The sequence below is a fragment of the Lepidochelys olivacea genome (genome assembly GCF_965140295.1).
Source record: "Lepidochelys olivacea isolate rLepOli2 genome assembly, chromosome: 2".
In the NCBI taxonomy this organism is placed as follows: Eukaryota; Metazoa; Chordata; order Testudines; family Cheloniidae; genus Lepidochelys; species Lepidochelys olivacea.
This window is the reverse complement of record NC_140412.1, coordinates 9892524-9919858: the sequence shown is the minus strand read 5'-3', so window position 1 is coordinate 9919858 and position 27335 is coordinate 9892524. Positions and strand designations below refer to the sequence as shown.

Sequence of the window (27335 nt, the reverse complement as noted above, 5' to 3'; positions counted from 1 at the left end):
CAATCTAGCCAGCTTTCTACCCACCTTATAGTGCATTCATCCAGCCCATACTTCTTTAACTTGCTGACAAGAATACTGTGGGAGACCGTGTCAAAAGCTTTGCTAAAGTCAAGAAACAATACATCCACTGCTTTCCCTTCATCCACAGAACCAGTAATCTCATCATAAAAGGCGATTAGATTAGTCAGGCATGACCTTCCCTTGGTGAATCCATGCTGACTGTTCCTGATCACTTTCCTCTCATGTAAGTGCTTCAGGATTGATTCCTTGAGGACCTGCTCCATGATTTTTCCAGGGACTGAGGTGAGGCTGACTGGCCTGTAGTTCCCAGGATCCTCCTCCTTCCCTTTTTTAAAGATTGGCACTACATTAGCCTTTTTCCAGTCATCCGGGACTCCCCCCAATCGCCACGAGTTTTCGAAGATAATGGCCAATGGCTCTGCAATCACAGCCGCCAATTCCTTCAGCACTCTCGGATGCAACTCGTCCGGCCCCATGGACTTGTTCACGTCCAGCTTTTCTAAATAGTCCCTAACCACCTCTATCTCCACAGAGGGCTGGCCATCTCTTCCCCATTTTGTGATGCCCAGCGCAGAAGTCTGGGAGCTGACTTTGTTAGTGAAGACAGAGGCAAAAAAAGCATTGAATACATTAGCTTTTTCCACATCCTCTGTCACTAGCTTGCCTCCCTCATTCAGTAAGGGGCCCACACTTTCCTTGGCTTTCTTCTTGTTGCCAACATACCTGAAGAAACCCTTCTTGTTACTCTTAACATCTCTTGCTAGCTGCAGCTCCAGGTGCTATTTGGCCCTTCTGATTTCATTCCTACATGCCCGAGCAATATTTATATACTCTTTCCTGGTCATTTGTCCAATCTTCCACTTCTTGTAAGCTTCTTTTTTATGTTTAAGATCCGCAAGGATTTCACCATTAAGCCAAGCTGGTCGCCTGCCATATTTACTTTTCTTTTGACACATTGGGATGGTTTGTCCCTGTAACCTCAACAGGGATTCCTTGAAATACAGTCAGCTCTCCTGGACTCCTTTCCCCCTCATGTTATCCCCCTAGGGGATCCTACCCATCAGTTTCCTGAGGGAGTCGAAGTCTGCTTTCCTGAAGTCCAGGGTCCGTATTCTGCTGCTTACCTTTCTTCCCTGTATCAGGATCCTGAACTCAACCAACTCATGGTCACTGCCTCCCAGATTCCCATCCACTTTTGCTTCCCCTACTAATTCTTCCCAGTTTGTGAGCAGCAGGTCAAGAAAAGCTCTCCCCCTAGTTGGCTCCTCCAGCACTTGCACCAGGAAATTGTCCCCTACGCTTTCCAAAAACTTCGTGGATTGTCTATGCACCGTAGTAGTGCTCTCCCAGCAGATATGAGGATGATTAAAGTCGCCCATGAGAAACAGGACGTGCGATCTAGTAGCTTCTGCGAATTGCCGGAAGAAAGCCTCATCCACCTCATCCCCCTGGTCCGGTGGTCTATAGCAGACTCCCACCACTACATCACTCTTGTTGCTCATGCTTCTAAACTTAATCCAGAAACACTCAGGTTTTTCTGCAGTTTCGTACCGGAGCTCTGAGCAGTCATACTGCTCCCTTACATACAGTGCTACTCCCCCACCTTTTCTGCCCTGCCTGTCCTTCCTGAACAGTTTATAACCATCCATGACAGTACTCCAGTCATGTGAGTTATCCCACCAAGTCTCTGTTATTCCAATCACGTCATAATTCCTTGACATCACCAGGACCTCCAGTTCTCCCTGCTTGTTACCAAGGCTTTGTGCATTTGAGAATCTACTGTACTAAATATAGGCACCAGTACAAAATAGCTTTTGATCTTTGCCTTCTGGACAAGTTGCCAAGTTTCTGAAATCTTGATCTTTTAAGTTGTATTTTTCCTTAACTGCACTAATCAGTTATTTCTACAAAGAATTTTTAACAAAGCAGATTCATCACCAATGTTAAAAAACCAATATACATAACAATGGGATGCATCTAATGGTAACTGTCTTATTACTGGATTAACAAATCTTCCAAATTAAATTGAGACTAAGTGTTTTACAATAATTAAAAGTATAATCTGCACATAAATTTGGTATAACACACCTCTGTTTGCAATGCTTGATCTTGCATGTCGAGGAAAAGAGAGAGAGCCAATGGTCATTGTAGTATACATACAGCTGTGTTCCTCAACATTCGTTTCCTGAATAGAATGAATGTTATCAATGAACAAATAAGCACTTGGTTCCACTGATAAAGTCTCCAGTGCTCACTGACATCTTTTTGAACCTATCTGGGGGTCTGTGAGAGTTGAAGACCTTGTCTACACTGCTAAAATAGGTGTGTGTGTTTTTACCTTCAGATAACTCATGTGCATGACCTATCTCATGGTAAAAACATGGTGAAGACATGGCACTTTTGTTTTACCATCCGGTAAACTAGGCAAGATCAGCACTATCCCGCTGCCTTGAGATGACCTCACCTAGTTTACCTCACAGTAACACTGAAGTGTCCTGTTTTCACTGTGTTTTTACCTTGGGATAGTTCATGTGTGTGAGTTGCCAAAGAGTAAAAAACGTACCTTTTTCAGCAGTGAAGACAAGGCCATAGTGGTATCTTAAAGCAAGCTTAAGGCTTGGGCAATGTACTTCTTACAGCCAGCTACTTCTTGCTCCTTCACTCGCTATAGAATTGCATTCTGCTAATTTTCATTAGGATGGTTACCCATTGGCACTGCTGTAAAATTGGGCTACATGTGCTCTTAAAGCTGAACTGAATGCCATGGGAAGAGAGAAGAGATGTCTGGCTTAAACTGTGGCTGACCTTGTATGTCTGAACTTATTACTCATCCTGAGCCTTAACCACAGCCATAGGAGTCTACTGCAGTGCGGTGTGAATACAGAGTCACCTCCCTTACTGTTATTCTGCTCTGCTAGGTTTTCTCCTCAGGACTGGAAATAGTATCCAATAGCATCACAAAAATCACTTATGTTAGGGACAGAATTTGTTCCAAGAATTATTATTATTTTCTATCTCCTCCTGCTGACAGGAAGTATAATCTAAGCATCTGGACTGATCTAAAAGAACATTAGAGAATACATTTCCCGTGTATATTGAATACACAGTCTTAAATTAAAATCATTAAAAAATTCCCAGATGAGCAACAGTTACTGGATTATTATTTTATAGGAAGATATATTAATTCAAGCACTATTCCAGGACATCTCTCCTACTCTACTAATCTAAATATTTTAACAAGTACTGTCATCTGATCCTAAATACTCTGTTTTATAGTATTACAAATATGACAGCAACATTTTGATTATTCAAAGCAAATCTCTATGGGTTTAAAAGGTATGTCAGGCTGCTTGCATTCGATAAAGCATAAAATGACACTCTGGAGATCTACTGAATAATTTATATCTTATCATGACACTTGTCTGAGGTTTTTGCACAATCCCTTTATCCAAACGTCAAAACAATTATCTAACTTTCCTTTTAAAACTGATTAACTTTGTTTTGTAATGTGTAACATATGGGTTGCATCACATAATACAAATGAAATTGACACTTTGACACTAGGTAAGAAATTTCCACTGCATAAATTATTCACATCTCATATTTGATTCTGGTCATATTATATGAACAGAATATTCACCCCGCAAAAGATACTTCAAATTATTATTTATGATAAATTTGATTGAAAAAAAAATCAATCTGCATCGTTAAAGCCTTCAGGAAGCCATGAAATGTCATGTACACAGAAGAAAATGTGCAATATTTCTGACACCAATGTTTTAAACTTTCTCATTTAGTGTGACAGGCTAATCCAGGCTACTCCCTAAAAGTTAATTAATAAACTCACAGGATCAGATTTGCTAAATGTGGTAAGCATTTACTAGTAAATTATCTAGCAATTTAAGTTTCAAGAAATTACGTGCAGACTGTTAACTCTACTACAGTTCTTCAGAAGAACATATCTGTGGATTTTAAAATGACTAGCAATTCTGCGTAAAGTGTGTTATGGTCAGAAAACTGATTATAATCATAGATTGTATGGCCAGAAGGGATCACTGTGATCATCCAGTTTGACCTCCTGCATAACACAGGCCATAGGATTTTCCTGAATTAACTATGAAAATTTCTTACTCAGTACATCTGCTCCATGAATTTATTCAGATATATATCTCTTCACTTTTCTGACCAAGTTTTTCTACTGCTCTTTACTTCTATTAGCACTGCAGAAGCAAACCATTTAAGACAGACTCTAAGACAGACTGAGCTACATTCTTCTGTGGTTTCTATATTAACAACAGATTTGGCAATTAAATCTCACCTGGAGAATCTTAACCCATTTTAAATCTGTACATTTCTAAACAGGACTAATTAACATTTGTCATAGTTAAACGATGGCTGTATTATATGAAGCTTAGCAACACTTCCCTAATTTCTTTGAAAGAGAATATAAAATGCCTTTTTAGAAGTATCTTTTAAATGCATCACAGCATTTTTATGCTTAAACAGGGATACAATTAAATGTTATGATTCACTGGACCTAACTACATATTTAGCAAGTCTCATCCTACTCTTATCCCACTCCAAGGTTTGCAGGCTCAAGTTAGATTTATCAGCTCTTCACTGTTGGCAGAATTCCCTCCTAGCTAATGAGCCTTTCCTCTGGAATACCAGGGCGTGTTCTCATTTCTTCTAGCTTTTTGCTGGGTAATTATAGGCAGCTGTCTCCCTTTCTACGAGCCCTATTCTCAGGAGTTCTGCAATAGGCTTTTCTTTATAAAATAGAAGATTATACAAAGTTTATGGCACACAGAACAAAATTATTTGATTTTGAAACTGAACAGGTTTATAATCTTACTTCCATTCCTCTGGAGGGTGGGCTAATTCAAACCTCTCCCTCACATTGGATACACCCATGTCCAGATGTAGCCAGTGGACCTCCTCAGATTGCAGGTGACTGAGCCGTAATCCATAACAGGCCACATTCTTTACTTTGTGACTGTCCACTATCTTCTGAATTATGCCCTAAAACACATAAAAATGCACATTTGTTATACATCTTTTTGTTCATGCCTGTAAAGGGTAATCATATCATACTTTATACATAAGGCTAATCAATGAATCCGACATAGCTACATTTATTAGGAATGCAAGAAAAGAAGTTACTCATTTTTAAACCATAATTCCAGTTCTGGATTTTTAGTTATATGATTTACATGAATCTGTACCAGTCATGTATCTTACCAAAACTGAGCCACCATATGCTCTACACAGGGAAAATGCTGGGGAGCAAAAAGGGCAGATTTTCAGATTAAAAAAAAAAAAAGAACATGTACTTGTTAAATATTTCTAACTCTTCTGCAAATCTTGACAGTCACTCCACACCTATATTAGGAAATCAGTCATAAGCTTTCCTCTTTTTTTGTGCCTGAAAAGACAGGATTTAGTAAAAGGTTAATCACTCATGAACCTTGATTTTTCCATCTAACTTGTCCTTGAGGGTCAACATTAATCTCTACAAAGGCAGAAATATTCCCTACACAAGAGGCATCTACTCAGGTAGATTTTTTCTAACAGAAGAATTTTACCCCTGGCTTGTCCTTTGATAAATTATAGTTTAGACTATCTCCAGGCAAGGAATAGTCAGAGTCCAAGAAAAGTCCACAAGTATGTGCCATAGAGTCCCACAAGAGTGGGAGCAGGACTACAGGGGCTACGTAAGTAACAGTTTGTGCAATGTAGGGCAGTTCTGCAAAGTTCATTATTTTATATCCCAAAGGGTTTAAATGGTTGAAAAACAACTTTTGAAACTGTGCAATACTATAAAAACCTGACCCTTATGGGCGTCTCTAGTCCAGCAGGATCTTTGGTTGATGAGCCATCACTAGTATAGTGTGTATGCTGAGGTGCAAGAGGGGTGAAGATGATGTGGGGCCTACAAACAGGAAAGGCAAGACAAATTAAATAATACGGTCATGTCCCACTTAGCTTTGCTAGTGACGTACTGACCAAAAGGGTGCTAAAGCTGGTGAAGTTTGTTTTTTCACATTTAACAGAAGCCTGCTTTTTATGTACTGCTGTTTGTATATTTTACCAAATACTGCAGAGTACAGTTGCCCATATCCAGGATTACAAAGAGCAGCGCTACTTCCAAGAGTACTTAGATGTACAAAGGCAAATATTTAACCCCCTCCTTACACTAAGGGCAATTTTTGCTTAAGTAAAGCCTGACATTTTGGCAAGCATACTTTTTTCTGAAGGTCATACAAAGTGTAAAACATGCAGAGCTCATTTCAGAAATCTGCCCATGAAGGACAGCGCCTCGTCAATAATGAAAATAGAGGATAATGTTCTGAAAAGGTAGTTGTTCTCAAACCAAAATAGGACAAAGATGAGTTTGGGAAATGGAGTAAAGGTAAAATTGTATATTTTCTACACCAACAAACCATTAAAAATATTGACAGATAAGCCACAGTCAGAAACTGCTACAGTAGATAATCAAGTGTGTGTCCAGAAAAGAAATGAGGAGATTCAAGAGCTTCCCGAACTATCAGCCTGGTATTTTCTAATGGGGCCCAGGAAATCAAGTGCCTAATTCTCGCCAGTGGGAGCTGGGTGCCTAAATCCCTTTGAAATCCCAGCCTCAATTTAAAAACACAAAATATTTCTCCACCTTACTCCAGAAGAGTGCAATAGCTCTTCTGTTCACGTAACTAATCACATCAAAATCAAGTAAATAGCAAGACCGTATTCTTTTGAATTAAAAAAATGGTCAATACACACACAAGTTGAGTACATAGATACCACAGTTGGCATACATGGTACTGCACTACACCGACATGCAGCAGGTTAGCTGTGTTAAATAACATGTCCCAGCCTGAGAGCTTAAACGCTATATACATATTATGATTTTTTGCTTTTGTATTATCCTATAAAGCGAGAACAAATTTTATCTAGAATATTAAACAGAAAAGTAAACAAGCAGAGGTAGGCCATTCAGTGAGAAATTTAGAAAACATTTAGAGAACGGAGATGAAAGGTAAATACAACTTAATAGATGGATAAAGTAAAATGGATTCACCTCTCTTCTCAAGTTTAGTAAACCAATGAGAAGTACTTTTTACAATCTAATCAATTAACTTAAATACATTTATAAAAAATTAAATATGCTGAAGAATGAATTAAGACAACCTTTAATTTCATTATTATTTTACAAACTTGTACATTTACGCAGAGCGCAAGAACTGGTGCATACTGCAAATCAAAATAAATATTGCATTTTGCTATCAGGCTTCCTTAGACTATTCCAATACTACAGCTTGACCCCAAAATGGGAAAATAAGAAAATAATGTAATTGAAACGTTCAAGCTTTTAATATAGAGAGTTCATTCATTTTACACAAAAAACATTAAAGAAGCTTAATTTCAACTACTTGGGGCCAGATCCTCACCTTGAATAAATCAGGATAGCTCCATTGAGCAACAATTTACACTAAGTGAGGATCTGTCCGTGTGTGTGAAACAGCTACATACATATAATCTAGTAAATTCCCTCAGAGTACAGCAGGGTTTTGTTTTAGCCTGCTAGTGTTACAAAGCAGCAAAAGATTAAATCTCCAAGAGCTTTACTGGCAGGGCAGCCATAATTTGGGCCAGTGTACTCAACTCTGACCCTTGTTAAATAATGCAGGGAAAGTCTCGGAGTTCTGGAAAGCCTCCCCAGACTGTCTAGGGACACTTCCAACACCAGACAAAGCAATTGCCATAACTTGCGCATGGATGACAGCTTCTCTGTCTTTCATGCTAACAAGAGACTTCACAAGTTGGGAAACCTTGCCACAAGCATGCCTGATGCGCTTTATAATAGTGACTAGAATGTTTAATCAGAGGTTTTCAGACTAACAGTTTAACTGCTTAACAACTGTACAGTAGGAACTAAAACACCCTGAAGTAAGCCATGACTAAATGCTTGACGCTCTAACCACAGTGATATTTAAAAATTTCACAGGCTTAAGTATGACTAATCTTTTCTAGCTCATGGAATAGTACAGTGTGTTCTAGGACCAGGATTGTAGGGAAGGAACACCTGAGTTCCAATCCTGACTATCAATGACCATTGTGTGGCCTTGAGTACATTCCAACTGATCAGTTTCCCAGTTAAGGAATACATTTATCTCCCACACAGGTACACTATAAGAGTTCATGTTAATGTAGCACTTTACACACTCAAAGTGCTATAAGACTGCTAAAGTTTCATGCAGGAAGTTTAAGTTATGAATTGAACTGTACTGGACTTCAAAGCTTCAAGTAAGTTGGATTTAAAATTTCCATAGAAAAAACACAACTATGGAATACCTACATTCATGCTTACTGCAGTAGGATTTAGCCATACAACATCTATTCTTAAAATCCAAAGCCAAAAGGGACAATTATGATCATCTAGTTCAGGGGTTCTCAAACTTCGTTGCACCACGACTCCCTTCTGACAACAAAAATTACTACACGACCCCAGGATGGGGGACCAAAGCATGAGCCCCGCCACTCCAGGTGACGGGGGCCAAAGCTGAAGCCCAAGGGCTTCATCCCCAGTTGGGGGACCTGTAACCTGAACCCTGTCATCCAGGGCTGAAGCCCTCAAGCTTCGCCTTCAGCCCTGGGCAGTGGGGGTTGGCCTCTTAACTTTGGCCCCGGGGCCCAGCAAGTCTATCATGAGCCCTGGAGACCCCCTTAAAATGGGGTTGTGACCCACTTTGCGGTCCTGATCCACAGTTTGAGAACCGCTGATCTAGTTTAGCCTCCCGTACAAGATATAGAACTTCCCCAAATTAATTCCTATAGCATATCTTTTAGAAAAACATCCAATCTTGATTAAAAAATTGTCAGTGATGGAGAACCACCATAACCCTTGGTAAACTGTTCCAATGGTTAAGTATTCTCAGTCAAAAATTTATGCCATATTTGCAGTCTGAATTTGTGTAGCTTCAAAGTCCAAACATTAGACTGTGTTATATTTTTCTCGGCTAGATTGAAGAGCCTATTAATAAATATTTGTTCCCCATGTAAGTGCTTATCAACTGTAATCAAGTCATCCCTTAAACTGCTCTTTGTTAAGCTAAATAGCTTGAGCTCTTTGAGTCTATCACTAATCATTTTTGTGGCTCTTCTCTGAACCATCTCCAATTTATCAACATCCTTCTTGAATTGTGGATACTAGAACTGGACACAGTATTCCTGCAGTGGTCGGACCAGTGCTAAATACACAGGTAAAATAACCTCACTACTCCTACTTGAGATTTCCCTGTTTATGGATCCAAGGATCACATTAGCCATTTTGGTTGCAGCGTCACACTGGGAGCTCAGGTTCAGCTGGTTATCCAACACAACTCCAAATCATTTTTTTAGAGTCCCCGCTTCCTAAGAGAGAGTCCCCCACTGTGTAAGTATGGCCTACATTCTTTGTTCATAGACATTTAACTACACTAAAACATGTATTGTTTGCTTGCATGCAGTTTACCAAGCAATCCAGATCACTCAGGCTTACAGACCTCTCCCCTTCATTATTTATCACTCCCCCAATTTTGGGGTCATCTGCAAACTTTATCAGTAATGATTTTATATTTTCTTCCAGGTCACTGATAAAAAATAAAAAATAGCTTCGGCCAAGAACTGATCCCTGCAGGATCGTGCTTGATGATTCCATATTTACAATTACATTTTGAGATCTCTCAGTTAGCCATCTTTCAATCCACTTAATGTGTGCCATGTTAATTTTATATCTTCCAGGTTTTTTAATCAAAATGACATGCGGAACCAAGAGAATGCTTATAGAAGTCTATTACATCAACACTATTACCTTTATCAACCAAACTTGTCATCTCATTAAAAAAGATATTAAGTTAGTTTGCCAGGATCTTTTTTCCATAAACCCATGTTGATTAGTATTAATTATACTACCCTCCTTTAATGCTTTATTAATTGAATCCCGTATCAGCCACTCCATAATCTTGCCTGGAAATTATGTCAGACTGATAGACTATAAATACCTGGGTCATCCTTTCCACCCTTTTAAAATATTTGCACAACATTAACTTTCTTCTAGTCTTCTGGAACTTCCCCCCAGTGTTCCAGGACTTACTGAAACTTACTGACATTTTACTGAAAAATAATTATATTGTTTTAATCAATATATTTTGCCTTTTGCCTGTCATCCAAGGATCTCAGAGTGCTTTCCATCAATGTAAGAAATGTAACAATATGCAATTTATACACCAAAGATATTTTTTTTCAGTAGTAGTAATAGTAATTAGCCTCATTATTGTGGTACAAAAGGGGACCATTCATAGTTGCTTCTGGACACAGGACTATAGATTTATGTCCATAGTGCTATTTCTATAGATCTTTATCAGATAAGTGTATATTTCACTTGGAAGGAGCAGAGTTATGTCCTGTCACCTGGCTCAGGTACCCATCCATAATGTGGGCATGTATTAAATACAAAACAAGAAAAATGAGATACTTATGCAACAGCAGAGGGTACCTACTTTCTAGCTCATTTACCAATAATGCTCAAGAATGAGACTCAGATTTCTTAATATGTAGTTAGTCTGACAAATTCTTCTGTCATTTGGGCTGTTCTTATCACTCAAACACAGCTCCACAGTATACGTGTCACTAGTAATGTGCAGAAGCAATTTCTAGACAGATCTGTCCTGTGCAGGAGATGGACTGGTTCTCTCTATTGCCCAATAAAGCCACCTCAGGGTTGATTTTAAGTTTGGTCTGCATTTTGGCACTACCAAATGATGAAAGGCCCAAGTCCATGATATCTGAGCCATTCTCATCAGATGTGCAGGAAGTCTCCTCTGTGTCCAAGCCCTCTTCTAAGTACATTTTTGCCCAGATTCTTTCACAACATGACAGGAAGACCACCAGTTTCTATGTATTATTGTATTAATCTTGCCCTACTGTCCCTGATAGTTAGCTCTCAATGCACTGAAGCCACCTTACTTTCCTCCTCTGTAAATTGTGCTACCAGATCACATTCTCAGGTCTCTTGTTAACTGTTGCATTCACCCAAAACCACAAGCCATGGCATAGGAATATCCAAAGAATGGTCCAAGGACCAAATTCAGAGGGAGACGTTGGGGCGCTGGGGAAGGAGTAGATATTGTTAAGAAAGCCAGCCAAGACAGGAATGGAAGAACACAGACTTTGTGGGAAAGAACCAAGCAATGGAAGTGGAGAGAGAATGGGAACCGCCATGGAAGGACAGAGTTTGGAGAATAGAAAGATCAGAGAGAGAAAGAGAAAAACACAAGGAAGAAAGAAAAAGCAATAGAAAGATTAAAATGAATTGTAGGAGGAGAAAAACAAGGCAAGGCACAGCTTAGAAAACTGCCTTAATTATTTATGTCCCCACATTTTACTATATTTCTTGGTCAAGGACTGGGGAGTTGAAAGGAAGGAGGAGGATCCACTTTAACTTGGACCATGGTAGCATGTGGAGGGAGGAAAAGATATTTTCAGGATGATTGTGGCTGAGCGCCAGGGACACAGCAACTCCTAAATTTTCTAATTTGAGCATTGCCTTTCCCTGTAACTACAGGATGAGGACAATGCAAATCAACTATCAGTTTTATTGCAAGAAAGATACAAGAATATATGGCTACACATATTTAATGGACAAAAACATTTATGTACACACATATGCAAATTACTTCAGGCTCCTGGCAAATTGCCACCATAGCCCTCTGTGTTGCAAGGTTTAGATACCTCTTCTGTAGCCTGTATGTTTGTTTCTATGGGTTTGTTCTATAAAACTTTCTAGCTCAGCAACACAAAGAACAGCTTATTTAGGAAGTGCACACATGACAGAGGCACAGAGCTAAAGAAACCCCAAATCAATTTTGTAAACAATCTGAGCTGTTGCTGTGATTGCTTAAAAAAACTGAAAACTTAGGGCCAGATCCTCAGCCAGTGTAATTCAAGTTAGTTCCATTCACTTCTGATCCTTTTATTATAATCATCATTAATCATCATCATTATTCATTATTTGTATTGTGGTAGTCTCTAGAGGCCCCCATCAGGGATCACGCCTCTTTATGCCCGTCATGGTAAACATACATAACAAAAAGATGGTCCCTGCCTCAAAGTATTTACAGAAAGATATTCAATAAAATAGGTTACTTCTTCCTCCCATCTGGCCTACATGGAAGACTTCCAATGACTCTAAAGTGTGGGGTCTTTTCCTCAACAGATCTTTTTTCTGTGTATTCAGTCTTATCTGTTGACTTGAGTAAAACATTATTTGATTCCTTCACCTTTTATCCCTGCACAGGCAACACATCTAATGGAAAGGGACCTGGATTCCTGACTTGCAGGTAGAGGCGCTCGACGCCCTTGAGGAACCTGGCAATCATGTCCTGGGCAAAAAACAATCTACCCTTGAGCAGCGGATGAAAGCCCGAGATAGCAGCCAAGTGGACTTTGATAGATGAAAGGGACAGGCCTTGGAGCTTTAGAAGCAGAAGGCAGCCCAGGATTAACCACAGTGAGGCCCACTTGGGCTGAATGCCTTTATCCGAGGTCCAACAAGCAAACCGCTTCCATTTGGCCAGGGAGGTTGCTCTGGTGGAGGGCTTTCTGCTGCCCAACAGGACCTATTGTACACTGGCCAAGCACGCCCGCTCCTCCGCATTTAACCATGCAGCAGCCAAACCATCAGGTGCAGTGCCTCCAGGTTTGGAAGCAGAAGACTGTCATGGTTTTGGGACAGGAGGTCTCGCCTGAGCAGTAGCTGTAACAGAGCAGCCACTGAGAGGTCCAGAAGTGTGCCGAACCAGTGCTGGTGCAGCCAAGCTGTGGCTACGAGGATCACGTTCACTCGGTACAGCTTGATCTTCATGAAGATCCTGTGAATTAACAGCACTGGGGGAAGGTGCACAACAGATTCCCCCGACGACGGGAGTAGAAAATCATCTGACAGTGAGCCTCTATCAATCCCCCAAATCGAGCAAAAAACGGGGCATTTCCTGTTCTGCCTGGATGCGAACAGGTCCACCTGGGGAGTCCCCAACCTCTGGAAGATGATGCTGACCACTTCCGGATGGAGGGACCACTCGTCATAAGACGAGAAGGTCCCGCTGAAGCGATCTGCCAAAGCGTTCCTGGCCCGGGGAGATGTGCAGCTACGAGATGGATGCCATGCTGTACACAGAAGTCCCAGAGCCTGAGAGCTTTTTGGCAAAGGGCAGACGATCTGGCTCTGCCTTGCTTGTTGATATAGATCATGGCCACTGTATTGTCCATCAGGATCTGGACCACCCTGCTTTTTATGTGAATTAGGAAGGCTTGGCAGGTCAGGTGAATCACTCTGAGCTCCCTTACGTTGATGTGTAGGGAGCAATCGTGACTCGACCAATGGCCTTGCGTGCTGAGATCATCCAAGTGGGCTCTCCACCCCAGGTCCAAGGCATTGGAGACGAGGGTCTCCAATGCAGGATTCTGCCATTAGGTGAGTGATGACTGTACGTGGTCCGGGACCCTGACAACCCAGTCATGCTGTGTCTGTTGGGGACATAGACTGATGCCAGCCATGCCTGCAGGGTCCTGAGACAGAGCCATGTGTGTCAGACCATGTGGCCCAACAATCGCAGGCACGTGTGAGTGATGGTGAGACGGTGGGCTTGCATGCACGAGATGAGGTCCTCCATGGCTTGGAACCAAGCCTCGGAGAGGAAGGCTCAGGCCTGAGTCAAATCGAGGACTGGTCCAGTGAATTCTATGCATTGCACTGGATTTAAGGTCGACTTTTTCTCATTTATTAACAGCCCCAGATTGCGACAGATGGAAAAAAATCACACCAAGATGCTGCTGCACCTGATCCCACGTCCGACACTTTATTTGCCAGTCGTCGAGGTACAGGTAAATTTGAACACCCCGGCACCTCAGGTAAGTGGCCACTGGTGCTATGCACTTTGTGAACACTGTCGGAGCTGACGAGAGACCGAATAGCAATGCTGTGAATTGGAAATGGCACTGGCCCAGCGTAAAACGAAGAAAGCGCCTGTGTCCTGGGAAAATGGAAATACACGTCCTTCAAACAGAGGACGGAGTACCAATCTCCCAGATCCAGGGAGGGGATGATGGAGGCCAGGGAGACCATGTGAAACTTTAACTTTTTGAAAGACTTGTTGAGATGATGCAGGTCCAAAATGGTTCTGAGGCTCTTTTTTGCTTTCGAGATCAGGAAGTAGCAGAAGTAGAACCCCTTTCCTTTCATGTCTCGAGGGAGCTCCTCCACCGCCCCCAAATGCAGGAGGCTCTCAACCTCTTGGATGAGGAGCAGCTCATGAGAAGGGTCCCTGAAAAGAGATGAGGAAGGGGGGGTGAGAGGGAGGGTGGGCCACGAACTGCAGGGTGTAACCTCAGGATATTATTTTGAGCACCCAACAGTCCGAGGTTAGCCGAGACCAGGGTGACCAGAAGGGGCGGAGGCAGTCGAGGAAAGAGTGGGAGTGTGGATCTAGGGAGGAGAGTGGGGCATCGTTCTCAAGTGCATCCTCAAAATGACTGCTTCTGGCCTCCTTCGTTTCTGGAAGGGCCAGGCTGAGCAGACAAACGGGAAGACGGCAGGTGTTGCTGCTCAGACCCCTTGTCACTATCCTTTCTCCTGTAGGTGCCCAGCCAGGGAGTTCCCCAGGACCTAGACTGCAGTGGCGGAGGGCGAAACGGCTGGGGAGTATGGAGGCCCAAAGAGTGGAGGGTGGCACGGGAGTCTTTAAGGTCATGGAGTCTCAAGTCCGTGAGCTCAGAGAAAAACCCCGTCTCCTCAAATGGGAGGTCCTGTACAGTGGCCTCCATTTCCTAGGATAACCAAGAGGACTACAACCAGGAGCTGCACCTCACGGCCACCACGGAGGCGACCAACCTGGCTGCTGAGTCAGTAGTGTCCCAGGCCATCTGAAGGCCCCCCCTTGCCACCACTGTGCCTTCGTCGACTAAAGTGGCGAATTCCTGGGCTTGGTCCTGCAGGAGGGCCTCCTTGAATTTGTTAAGGGAAGCCCACAGGTTAACATTGTACCTGCCTAACAGGGCCTGGTGATTAGACGCTCAAAATTGCAGGCTTGCCGTCAAATAAATCTTTCTGCCAAATAAGTCCAGTCACGGCGTCTCTGTTTTTAACATGCCACTGACTTGGCCCTGCCCGTCCCTTTCATTAACAGCGGACACAACCAGTGATGCTGCTGGAGGGTGTGTATACAGATATTCAAACTGTTTTGCAGGGACATAATACTTCTTTTCTGCCTTCTTAGAAGTAGGCAGAATCAAACAGGGGTCTGCCACAGCGATTTGCCAATCTGAAGGACCCTGGGGTGGATGGGCAGTGCGACCCGTTACATGGAGGAGGATATAATGTTAAAGAGGTTGTTGGACTCCTCCGCGACATCCTCAATTTTCAAGTTCTAGTTGGTAGTCACACTCTTAAGGAGGGCCTGTGGCTCCTTGAAGTTGTTGGGGGACAGAGGGCTGCCCATTTGGGAGGGACCCACCACCTGAAGCTCTGAAGCCAACGATGACGAGTGCACCGCCGGGGGAGGAGCGGGCTCCCCTTCTTTCTCTGGGGATGGCTCCTTAGTTGCTAGAGTCCGATGCGCTGCCCCCACATCAGATTCGGTACTGTGTTCTGACTCCAGTGCCGGAGGCGGTTTGTCCGAAGCAGCCAGGGAGGACTGGTGGGAATACAGGCCTGGCATTATGGGCACGCCCCACGGGTTCCTGTACAGACATTGAGCAGGCCACTCTTGCTGCTGTCATGTCGTCGCTGCAGGTGCCGTGCTGGGTTGGCGGAGAACCACCCCTCCTTTGCCAGGGGCTGAACTCCCAGTCCAAGTAAAACAAGTGCCCTTCCAGCGACCAGGGCGGAGTTGTCAAGGTCCGAGTCTGCCAACTGACCCTGGTCGGCGACCTGAGAGGCAAGGATTGGTGCCTGCCCGACAAGCAGTACCGGGAGGATGGAGACTGTTGCCGTGACTGGGAGCGATCCCACCCCGGTGAGGACCAACATCTGGGAGACCATCTAGGCGAGGGTGACTTGCGCCATGGCAATCTTTGATGGGAAGCTCCACCTAGAATGGAATTGATATGCGCAAGCACTTGAAGAAGAAACTCTCTTTTGGGTCTAGAGCAATTACCTTTAAGAACACTTGCTCAAGAACACTCCTGGGGAAATAACCTCTCAAGTATATGACTTTGTTGAATCCGACAGTTCTCAATCTCCCTGGGATACCACCTCAGGATCCAAGGGATGGACTTCTCTACCATTTGGGCAGTGCCTTTCCCCTCTGGTTTCCAAATATTTCATTAGTTTTAATTCAGAGAGATGATGAAAGGGAGGAGAAATCAGTATAGGACTCGCTCTCTTCTAATTTGAGCATGTTCCCCTCTTCTGACTAAAGGGGAGGGTCTAGTAACATCACCATCCTGTTCCATCATACATCCCATATAAGGAGTGGACCCCACGAAGAAACATAGCAGACTGACCTTCCAGGTCAGGTATATGGCAGGGGCTGTGATATTACCAAGGCTCCCTTTGAGACCAACTGCACTGGGTCTGTGCTGGTCTGAGGTGGAATACCAGTCTCGCCACTCATAGCCCAAAAAACACATCTTAACGACCTAGAGGGCTACTGCTGCAATCCTGAGTCAAGTGCAGGGAGTGGGCCTGAGAGAGTCTTACCAGTCCAGCATACTCTATAGTGCCTGATTCTGCAGCTGGTATTCCCACAGCTGTCTGTTGAGACACAATCACTCCTGTCAAGAAGTGGAGAAATTCAGCTGCTGCCTTTGACTTTGTGGCAATAGCATTTGCAAGTGAGAGTCTTGTTGACAGTCTGGGAACATAAGAATGGCCCTACGGGTCAGACCAAAGGTCCATCTAGCCCAGTATCCTATCTTCCGACAGTGGCCAGTGCCAGGTGCCCCAGAGGGAATGAACAGAGCAGGTAATCAACAAGTGATCCATCCCCTGTCACTCATTCCCAGCTTCTGGCAATCAGAGGCTAGGGACACCATTCCTTCCCACACTGGCTAATAGCCGTTGATGGACCTATCCTCCATGAATTTATCTATTTCTATTTTGAACCCTGTTATGGCCTTGGCCACCACAACATCCTCTGGCAAGGAGCTCCACAGGTTGACTGTGCGTTGTGTGAAGAAATACTTCCTTTTGTTTGTTTTAAACCTGCTGCCTATTAATTTCATTTGGTGACCCCTAGCTCTTGTGTTGTGAGAAGCAGTAAACAACAGTTCCTTATCTACTTTCTCTACACCAGTCATGATTTTATAGACTTCAATCATATGCCCACCGTAGTCATCTCTTTTCCAAGCTGAAAAGTCCCAGTCTTATTAATCTCTTCTCATATGGAAGCCGTTCCATACTCCTAGTCATTTTTATTGCCCTTTTCTGAACCTTTCCCAATTCCAATCTATCTTTTTTGAGATGGGGAGACCACATCTGCAGGCAGTATTGAAGATGTGGGCGTACCATGGATTTATATAGAGGCAACATGATATTTTCTGTCCTATTATCTATCCCTTTCTTAATTATTCCCAGCATTCTGTTCACTTTTTTGACTGCCGCTGTACATTGAGTGGTTTTTTTCAGAGAACTATCCACAATGACTCCAAGATCTCTTTCTTGAGTGGTAACAGCTAATTTAGACCCCATCATTTTATATATATTGTTGGGATTATACTTTCCAATGTGCATTACTTTGCATTTATCAACATTAAATTTCATCTGTCATTTTGTTGCCCAGTCACCCAGTTTTGAGTGATCCTTTTGTAGCTCTTCACAGTCTGCCTGGGTCCTAACTATCTTTAGTAATTTTGTATCATCTGTAAATTTTGCCACCTCACTTTTTACCCAGCGTGGTTTCTCCCTGCTGCTACAGGGCTTCCCTGCATATACTATGCTTCTTCTTGGGTTTCCTCCTCTTCACCCCAGTCCGCTAAAACAAAGGACCAGGAAAAGGCTTTTGTACAAAATCTTTAATGCTTACAGCAAACCGCAGGCCAATAATCTCAAAGTCCCCAAAACACCACTGGCAACCAAATGATTCAGGAAATGTCTCTGTTAAAATTAACTAATAAATCAGAAAAATTAAAACTATTTCGGTTCCAGGAGCATGCGCCTACAGGGTGGAATTCTGGAGCCTCCTGAATAACATTTCTCAACTGCCTTCAAACATACCCAGCAGGACAGATAGCACACTCATGAGTATTGCGGAACAACCTTCTTAACTGGCCCTGGAGATGCCCACTGTATACTAGTAAGCACTAGAAAGCCACAGGGAGAGAACAGGGAAGGAGTAATGAAAGAGACTGAATTGTAGAAGTGTGAATGAAACTCCAAGCACCAGCCTTAAAAATTTCAGCAACAGACACATTCCTGAGACAACCCTGTAAAGCAGCTACCCCTCTGTTGCAGAAGGAGCCCTTATCATGCTAGATGCTGAAGACAAAGTCTCTGAAGAGCTAACAGTCTAACAAGACAATTGAATTAACGAGTATGGAGTGAAAGGAATAGGAAATGGATACCATTTTTATACACATATATACATTGGCTTTTGATTATTATAATAAATTGATAAAGTAAGTGCCAATTATTTCCATTTGCTTGTTAGGTTGTCTTGTGGTAGGTCTTCAGCCTAGTCATTCTGGGCTAGGGCACTCAGCTTTGACCCACTCTGGCTGTCTTTGAACAGAAATAGCTTGGCATTTAATTTTTCTCTAAAGGGCACACATAACTGGAAGTCGTCTGTGTCATGGTTTGGTTCTGTCCAAATAAATACTAATGGCTCATTTCACACCAGGCCTGTGCAACACAGCCAGTCCCATTAAGTAATCAGGCCTAGGAAAGATAATGGGGAATTAAATAGATAGATTCACTGAAATTAAAAGGATATCTAGTAAAAACTATTAACCACACCACTGGTTTTAGGAGAAAGAACATTTTATCCTTGTGAAAAATAGTGCATGGGTGTATGGGAATCAGCTCTGAGAGCCTGAATCTCTATCTGATGTGATGGCTAGTAGAAAAGCCATCTTCAAAATCAGATTATGATAAGGACGTACCTTAACCGGTTCAAAGAGATTGTTCCTGAGCGGGTAAAGACTGAATTAAAATCTAAGAGGTTTACAAATCCGTGCAACAATTCCTTATGAAAAAGTATTAGAAGGTTGAGAGAAAACCCAAGTTCCTGCCAGGAATACAGGAGGCTGCAGTAGTGTCAAAAAAAACAGGAGTACTTGTGGCACCTTAGAAACTAACAAATTTATTTGAGCATAAGCTTTCGTGGGTTACAGCCCACTTCATCGGATGCATGCAGTAGAAAATACAGTAGGATGATTTTATATACAGAGAGAACTTGAAACAATGGGTGTTACCATACACACTGTAACACTTAACAAGTTAAGGTGAGCTATTAACAGCAGGAGAGGAAAAAAAACAAAAACCTTTTGTAGTGATAATCAAGATGGGCCATTTCCAGCAGTAGACAAGAACGTGTAAGGAACAGTAGGGGGGAAAAATAAATATAGGGAAATAGTTTTACTTTGTGTAATGACACATGCACTCCCAGTCTTTATTCAAGCCTAATTTAATGGTGTCCAGTTTGAAAATTAATTCCAATTCAGCAGTCTCTCGTTGGAGTCTGTTTTTGAAGTTTTTTTTGTTGTAATGTTGTGACTTTTAGGTCTGTAATCAAGTGACCAGAGAGACTGAATGTTCTCTGACTGGTTTTTGAATGTTATAATTCTTGACGTCTGATTTGTGTCCAGTGTCAAATGCATCCTTACCATGGATAAAGGCAAACCTGATTTGGTTAAAAATAAAGGTAGTCCAAAATGATTAGGGAATCGGACGTACCAGGAAGTGGGAAAGGAAATGCCATCACTTTGACATTAGTGCATGCCACAAACATCTACCACTTTAACTGCAGAAACACCTCTAATAGAAGGATTTGGGGTTTCCAGGAGAGCACACAGACTTCCTTTGAAAACTGGAAAGTTCCCTGCTAAGATCCCATAAAATAGACTGACAGGTTAAAAGACTTGAAAACTTTTTTAAAAAAACATTGCACAACCATCTAAAAAAGCCTTGAAGCTTTGGATATGCTCAAGAAGTCATTCTGAAGCAAACAAAAAAGAACTTCTAATTGAGCCATGTGGGCCCTATTGTGGGATCTACCTCCTTCATAACAAGGTGGGAAAATCCAGACAGCTGCTGTAGAAGCCTTAAAGGCGTTATTTTTATTTTAAGTTATTCTGCTTGGTATAACAGCAGTAATGTTAATGGAATGCGAGCATGTGCTCCAATAATTGTTTACTGCTTCTATAATAAACGTCAAGGCATGGCAACAAGGTGGCACTACATTATTAGCGTAGATCATGCACTCCTTCCAAAAACACTGTCGCTTAAAGAAAGTTTGTCCCAATTTTTGTAAAGATTCAAAATTTCATGTTCATTGTTCATTACAAGAATGAAGTGTTTCAGTAACCTGTCCTGTGTCCAAAAAACACTCTCCCGTCTTAGCTAGAAAGAAGATAAACACAGGGGGAAATATTTGAATACTGTTCTCAGAAACAAGTGTGCAAAGAAATCAGTTACAACTGGTCATATGTAAAACCTGAAAATTAAAGTAAGCATAAGCATACAATTACAATTTTCTTTCTTTTTTTTTTTTTAAAAACATACTTTTTGATTTGTTCAGCCTTTATAAAATTGAGACTTTGATTGTTACACTTTAAATGGCCACATGTAATTCTGAATATGGGCTTACTCTTGAATTTACTAATATTCAAGTTAGTGCTTGGGATCCTACATATCCCACAACTAAAGGCACTTTTGATTTGGGGAATGATAAAGGTACACAAGAATGTTAGCTTTCTTTTGGGGGGAAAAACAGTTTTTAGCCCCTCTCCCCATTCAAAAATAGCCTTGAAAAATTAAAGCATTGTAAACAGACTGCTGGTATCGAAAGGAATAAGCAGCTGGTATCCACTTCTGCAGTAGGAAGCACTTGCCTTCCCCTCCCCTTATGCCCCCACCACACACACATTTTATATAAAATGAGCTACTTTGGGGTTTAAACAAATAATTTCACTAACCAAACTCACACTTAGGTTGACCCTTAAGTGGGAAGATAATCATGGACAGGAATTGGTGACATTTTAAAGCGGGGAAGGGGCTCAAAAAATTGTTCCACGTGCAAAAATGCTAAGGCTGGCTCTGATTTCTGCTCCTATAACTTGCCTGCTTCCCTAGATCCCTCTGAACACTAGGTGCTAATTTATTAAATTGACAAGATTCAGAAATTTTCTGGGTAACTTCCACTGGAACGCTGCATTTCGCAAGTCTACAACTACTGCCATAAAATTTACTCTCGATTCACAATGCTGTTAATTCTTTCCATACACAGCAGTGCTAAGAGAAACAATGGGAAGAGGGGAGGGCATTCTAGACTCTTTACATTTTGATTGTTTTTTTTTAAAAAGAGTGTTCTCTTACAGAAATGTCAGTAGCAGTTACAAATAGAACCCAGGTCTTCTGAACCTTGTCTTCTGCTCTACGCATTACCTGTCTTCAGCAGATCCTGATTATAGGTCACTTGAAGAGGGATTATTAAAAAAAAAAAAAAAAAAAAAAAGCGGGGTGGGAGGGGGCGCACGCAGAAAAATCTGAATTTTGGAGAAAACAAAGACATCAAGCAAGTAAAGAAATTGATCCTTGCATTTTCAGATGTTCTCTGGCTCCTTTCTTTAATTTAATAAACAGCACTGAGACCTCAAAGAGAGAATCCTCTTCCAGGAAATCTTAAAATAACGGTCTCTTAATATCCGATTGCTACTTGTGCCTTCCTCATAGGCCTGCTCGTACTATTCTACCATCCACTCCAGAATAAATAATTTAAGGCTCTGCTTCTCACAGCTTTTTTCTGTTACTCACTTAAGTCACACATTTGCCTTTTTGGAAACGCACTGGTAAAATAATCTAAGCAGGTGTGATCAAGCTCAGCTGCTGTTCTTCCATATTGAAGTCTTTATGCCAGAGAAAATGAGAACTAAATTAATGTCAGCAGCCCTGTCAAGTTAAGGTACAATTTGCACGTCTGCCTTTTCTCTGAGAAAATTGTTAGAAATTAAAGCTTTGCCTGAAATGATTCACAGCATGTGTCAGATAAAGATTTAAAATAAACTGCAGAACATCTGTGTTCCTTAGCCTTTAGAGTTGCCTGTGCCACACTTTCTTAATATTAACATACACAAGCCTTTAGAGAATAAGAATTCTGGAAACAGACTTACCCGGACATCAGTAGCATCTCCGTGCCGGATAATACTGGCCCACGTTGTTGGCTCACTGCTACTTTCAAAGTAATGGAAGACCTTTAAGACTCGTTCCATGGCCCCTGGGGAACGCTCCACCCCAGTACTGAGGTGTGTCTTTGCACTTGAACTTGGTGTATGATTCAAGTTTGGATCAAGGTAAGCTGCTGCCATCGTTTTGCTAGATGCTAGGTATCTGTCATATTCTGGGAAAGGGGAAAAAGAGAAAATAAATTATTTTGGTTGCACCTCAGCCTGACACTGATTAATATATACGTAAAAATCTTTATGGCAAATCCTAAAGAAAGGGGATGTTTTTCAGATCTTTAACTCGGACTCTTCAAGGATTAGTTATTTATTTTAATTTGCTGCTACCCAAAGCTGAAACCATTATACATATTTTCTAAAACATGTTTACAAAAATCCAAGCGGATTAATATTCAAGAAAACTCTCTGACTCGTCCCTAAACAAAATTATCTTCCTTCAAACCATTCAATATCCACAAAAGCTTTTCCTTCTGCCATTAACAAGATCATTTCCCCTCAACTTCCTCATCTCTCTCTCTCATACCTCATATCCCAACCCTCTTAAAGAGCTCTGTGAGACCAGACATTTTGTATCTAAATTATAAAGAATTAGCTCATGTTCTAGTATTACTGTGATTGTAGACCTGTGGGAGGGCTATAATGCCTGTCAAAACTGGAAGGCTACATTCTGAAGTGCCCTCTATATAAGCCTTGCACCACTCTGTGAAGGTCAACAATTTGGATATGTCCCACAACTGAATGCTTTGTACCGGAAGTGTCCAGTCACCAGGCCCTCCTGTTTAGACTAAGGCTCTATCAGATCAAAACTATGTGCTAACTGTGAGTGTTACATTATTGCATGAGGAAAAAATGAGATAGTCAGGACCCAAACCATTTAGAACTGTATAAGTCAAACCCAACACCATGTTCTTCATCCAGAAACCAAAGGAAGTCACTACTGACTACGGAGAAAAGGTATAATGTGCCCGCTACATGAAACACTGCATGGTAAGAGGCATGGAAGTGCACTTTGTAACAGCTGAAGTTTCCAAGGGGTCTTTAAGCACAGGCCCACATACAGCACGTGAGAATAACTCTGCCCGGTGGTGGAAGGCGCGGATCGTTGTGGCAAGGTCTGCTTCTGAAAAGGAAAAAGGTCGCTGCTGCTAATGAGTCAACCATGAGCAGATGCGGCTCAGACGTGATTTCCAGCTTGAAAACCAGCTGGAGGAACAAATGGTAGACATATGCCCTCCATCAAGAAAGCTGCTACAATTCCAACCACTTCTTCCTGTTTATCCAACCCCACATGAACATAGCTTGTTGAACTGTGTCTCCTGAAGACTGCAAAGAAATCTGAGGATACAGCCCTCCAAATACTCTGTACCTCATCATTAAATGCTGATGAGTTTTCAGTCCCAGAGAATGCGAAATAATGATGGGCACCATAGCCACTACTGTTTCATACAAGGATGGGATTTAGGGAAATTCATGAGAGCTTTGAAAGCATTTCAGAACACTCTTCTGAAGGACAAGTGACTGAACTGTGGGCAAATATGCAAGATATTTTACTTGCTTGTCTTCTGGTTATATTGCACATATTTGTTTTGAGGAAGATCACTAGTAAAAGAAGGGATGAAAATCAAAAGAAAATATACCCTAGAAGACGCTGCTAAACTGGTATCTCAGGAAAACCTATATTCTTAAGTCTACTGGCCAAAAGGACGGAGAGTAAGGACAGCTGGGTTCTATTCTTAGCTGACAGACCTTGGTCAAGTAATGTAAAGCCAAATTCTGATACCTTTACTTACACTGAGCAGCCAGGTGCTACCAAATGTAAGAGAATCTGAATCTTGCCATTAACTTTGCCTTTCAACTACATGGAATATCGAAAGCTCAGTATAAGCACAATATAAGGCTATGTTTTGGAGAGTTAACCAAGACTGACAGAAAGTATTCCAAAAATAAGAAGAGCAGTTTTTTAATAACAATTCAATCATTTTATGATTCACTGTAATTTTGTTTAAAAACCTAAAAGTTCCTCTTTTATTAGGTCCCAGAAGGGCAACAATTCTGATAGGTTTTAAATTATAGCAACACATGTTACATTTCTTATTATGGGTCTATTAACATTTCCATTAAACCAGCCCCCTATTTTCAAGAGCTTATAATGTGGCTGTAAGACTTTGCTCTAAGGTAAAGTCTGGTAGTGTGCTGTTGGATGCAACAAAAAACAGTTAAAATGTTTATAAAACATTTGTTTGGCTATTTTAAGTTATAAAGAAAGATAAGATTACCAGTGTTATATACTTATTTGTACTCATAGAAACTCAAAACAGCCTTGGTTTTTGCACTCCCCTGACAGATCTTTGCTTTACAGTGCGAATTCAGCCCTCTTTGTATTCAATAGAAAAACTACTAAGTTACTAAGGATGAGAAATTATCTGAAGCACATATGGAGACATATTTACAAAGTATTTTATTAACGAATGTATCCATATTTTAGAATGGGACAATATCAAGGCTGATGCGGCTACAACTATGCTAGGTTTCAGAGTAACAGCCGTGTTAGTCTGTATTCGCAAAAAGAAAAGGAGTACTTGTGGCACCTTAGAGACTAACCAATTTATTTGAGCATGAGCTTTCGTGAGCTACAGCTCACTTCACTGCATCCGATGAAGTGAGCTGTAGCTCACGAAAGCTCATGCTCAAATAAATTGGTTAGTCTCTAAGGTGCCACAAGTACTCCTTTTCTTTTTACAACTATGCTAGTCACTCTCGTTTGGATTTGAAGTTGTGTGTCTAGCTACCCTGTCCTCTTGTCCAATGTCTGCAATGTTTTAGGTAAAAGTCCTATTCTACAAATTCCTAGCTTTTTAGACAGCAACACTAATATTTCTCAATATCCTACCAACATGCTAGAACGGAGCAGAGAGAGTAGAAGAATGGATCCTCAAGAAGCAGAGTCCCTGGACTGTTGGCACCGATTTTTATCAAATCATGCAGCAGGTCATTGACAGGTGATTTATCCAACTCTGCCACAGTGCTCAAAGTGTGTGCATGGCTGGGAGGGTGGAGGAGGGGGTGGGTGGGTGGGTGTCACATGGGTATGGAGGGGAATAGAGGATGACTAAATTCTATTATAGCTGTCTTCATATTTTCCAGAGTGCCCAGAATGTAGCATCTAAGCCCTTCCCAGGTAAATCAGGATACACTTAGGTGCCTAGTGGACTATCTGGATTCTTCTTTTCCTCTTACTTTCCCTGCTTATAGGATTAATAAAAACAGCAACAAAGCAAATCATCATCATCCTGGTTACATTTGGAGGATATTTTCCAACAGGACATCTTTCTGCATGCCCTAAAAGCGATAAGACTGAATTAGTCTAATCCCTTCTGGAACCTCATTTCCAGAGACTGTTTCTGCCTCAACCAAGAACACAATCTCCCTCTTACGCACTTCATCCTAGCTTTTGTGAACTGCTTATTCCCAGAGGAGTGGGTCATGGACAGAGTCGGTGTTTGTGAATAATCATCACACAGTGCAGACATGATCAATAAAGCTCAGTGTTATGTAACTCACTATGAGTACTTAAAAAGAAAAGGAGTACTTGTGGCACCTTAGAGACTAACCAATTTATTTGAGCATGAGCATCCGATGAAGTGAGCTGTAGCTCAAGAAAGCTCATGCTCAAATAAATTGGTTAGTCTCTAAGGTGCCACAAGTACTCCTTTTCTTTTTGCGAATACAGACTAACACGGCTGTTACTCTGAAACCTATCAGTACTTAGTGCTTTGATTTAAGGATTTCCCAGCAATATGGGTCACAGAGTTAAGACAATTTTAAAAATTATTAAATCAATCATTTCAATTGATTTAAAAATGATTAATACAAATAGAGTAGGTACAGTGGTCATTTAATGGGCTTTCTTTCAGAGAAATCTTTTCTTTTCCAATAACCATATTGATGAATTTGAGTCAATTCGATAATAATCAGAAGATGCATGAAACTGGGACTATTTTGGTTTAATATCTGTTGTACAAAGAAGGGCAGATGGCCCAGAATGTCCTGTTTGTACGTTCAAATACTATTTGAACCACCTTTTTGTCATTCTTCACACTGCAACTGCATATTAACGCTTGAATGTCTCACAAAGATCTATATAGATTATAATAAAAATTATTTCTATCCTCTCATTCCCACCTCACGCTTGAAGATGTTCAGATATATGAGTTTATACCCCTGCTAGGTCAAATTTCAGATAAATGACAGCCATTTCACTTCAAAACTATGAAATTCATTTCTCCCTTAAAAATCTAATTACCTGCCTCTTCACAGCTACAATCAAGATTCAGACTTCATTTATTTATGTTGCCATGTTCAAAGTCTTTTACAAAGCCCTCTGAGTTACTTTTAGATGACAATTTTTTAAGTTACTGAGAGGAAACTAAACTTTAGATTATCTGTGTAGCTAATGCAAGAGAGACAAATGAAGGTCTTGTAGAAATGTGTTGCTGCTGTACCAGCAACACAGTCTAAGATGTTATATTCAAAATGAGAAAAAAAATGAAATATTGACCAGAAATAATGTAGTACATCCTAAAAAACACAGTAGTTTCACTTCAGACAGATAATGTAAAGTTGTTTCACTCAACTTTATCAAGCTTCCTTTTGCACTGCTTCCCCTTAGGAGTACTGACATGAAAATGTATCAGGTTGCTTGTTACATACAGTTTTAGTCATACCCTAAATTTCCCATCCTGAGTAAAGATCTTGGTTCCTCTAAGTGATCAAAAAATTGTGTTATGTGTCACCTGTATCCGAAAGAAAACGTGTAATTTCATGAAAAACAAAAGCTCTCCAATTTTTTCATATGCAGCATTAAACCCTACAATAGTTTAGCC

General features: G+C 41.3%; 1 protein-coding gene across 9 annotated transcripts in view; it reads right to left on the bottom strand.

Moving 5' to 3' along the window:
- The window catches only part of PTK2 (protein tyrosine kinase 2), a 384113-nt gene that overhangs the window by 225843 nt on the left and 130935 nt on the right, over positions 1-27335 (bottom strand). For all 9 annotated transcript variants that reach the window (XM_084620432.1, XM_084620429.1, XM_084620430.1 and 6 more), the window contains 2 exons: positions 22384-22610; positions 4877-5043 (listed from right to left, as the gene is read on the bottom strand). In XM_084620432.1, the coding sequence (XP_084476558.1) occupies positions 4877-5043; positions 22384-22578 (362 nt within the window). In that variant the 5' untranslated portion in view covers positions 22579-22610. The remainder of the gene's footprint in view (positions 1-4876; positions 5044-22383; positions 22611-27335) is intronic.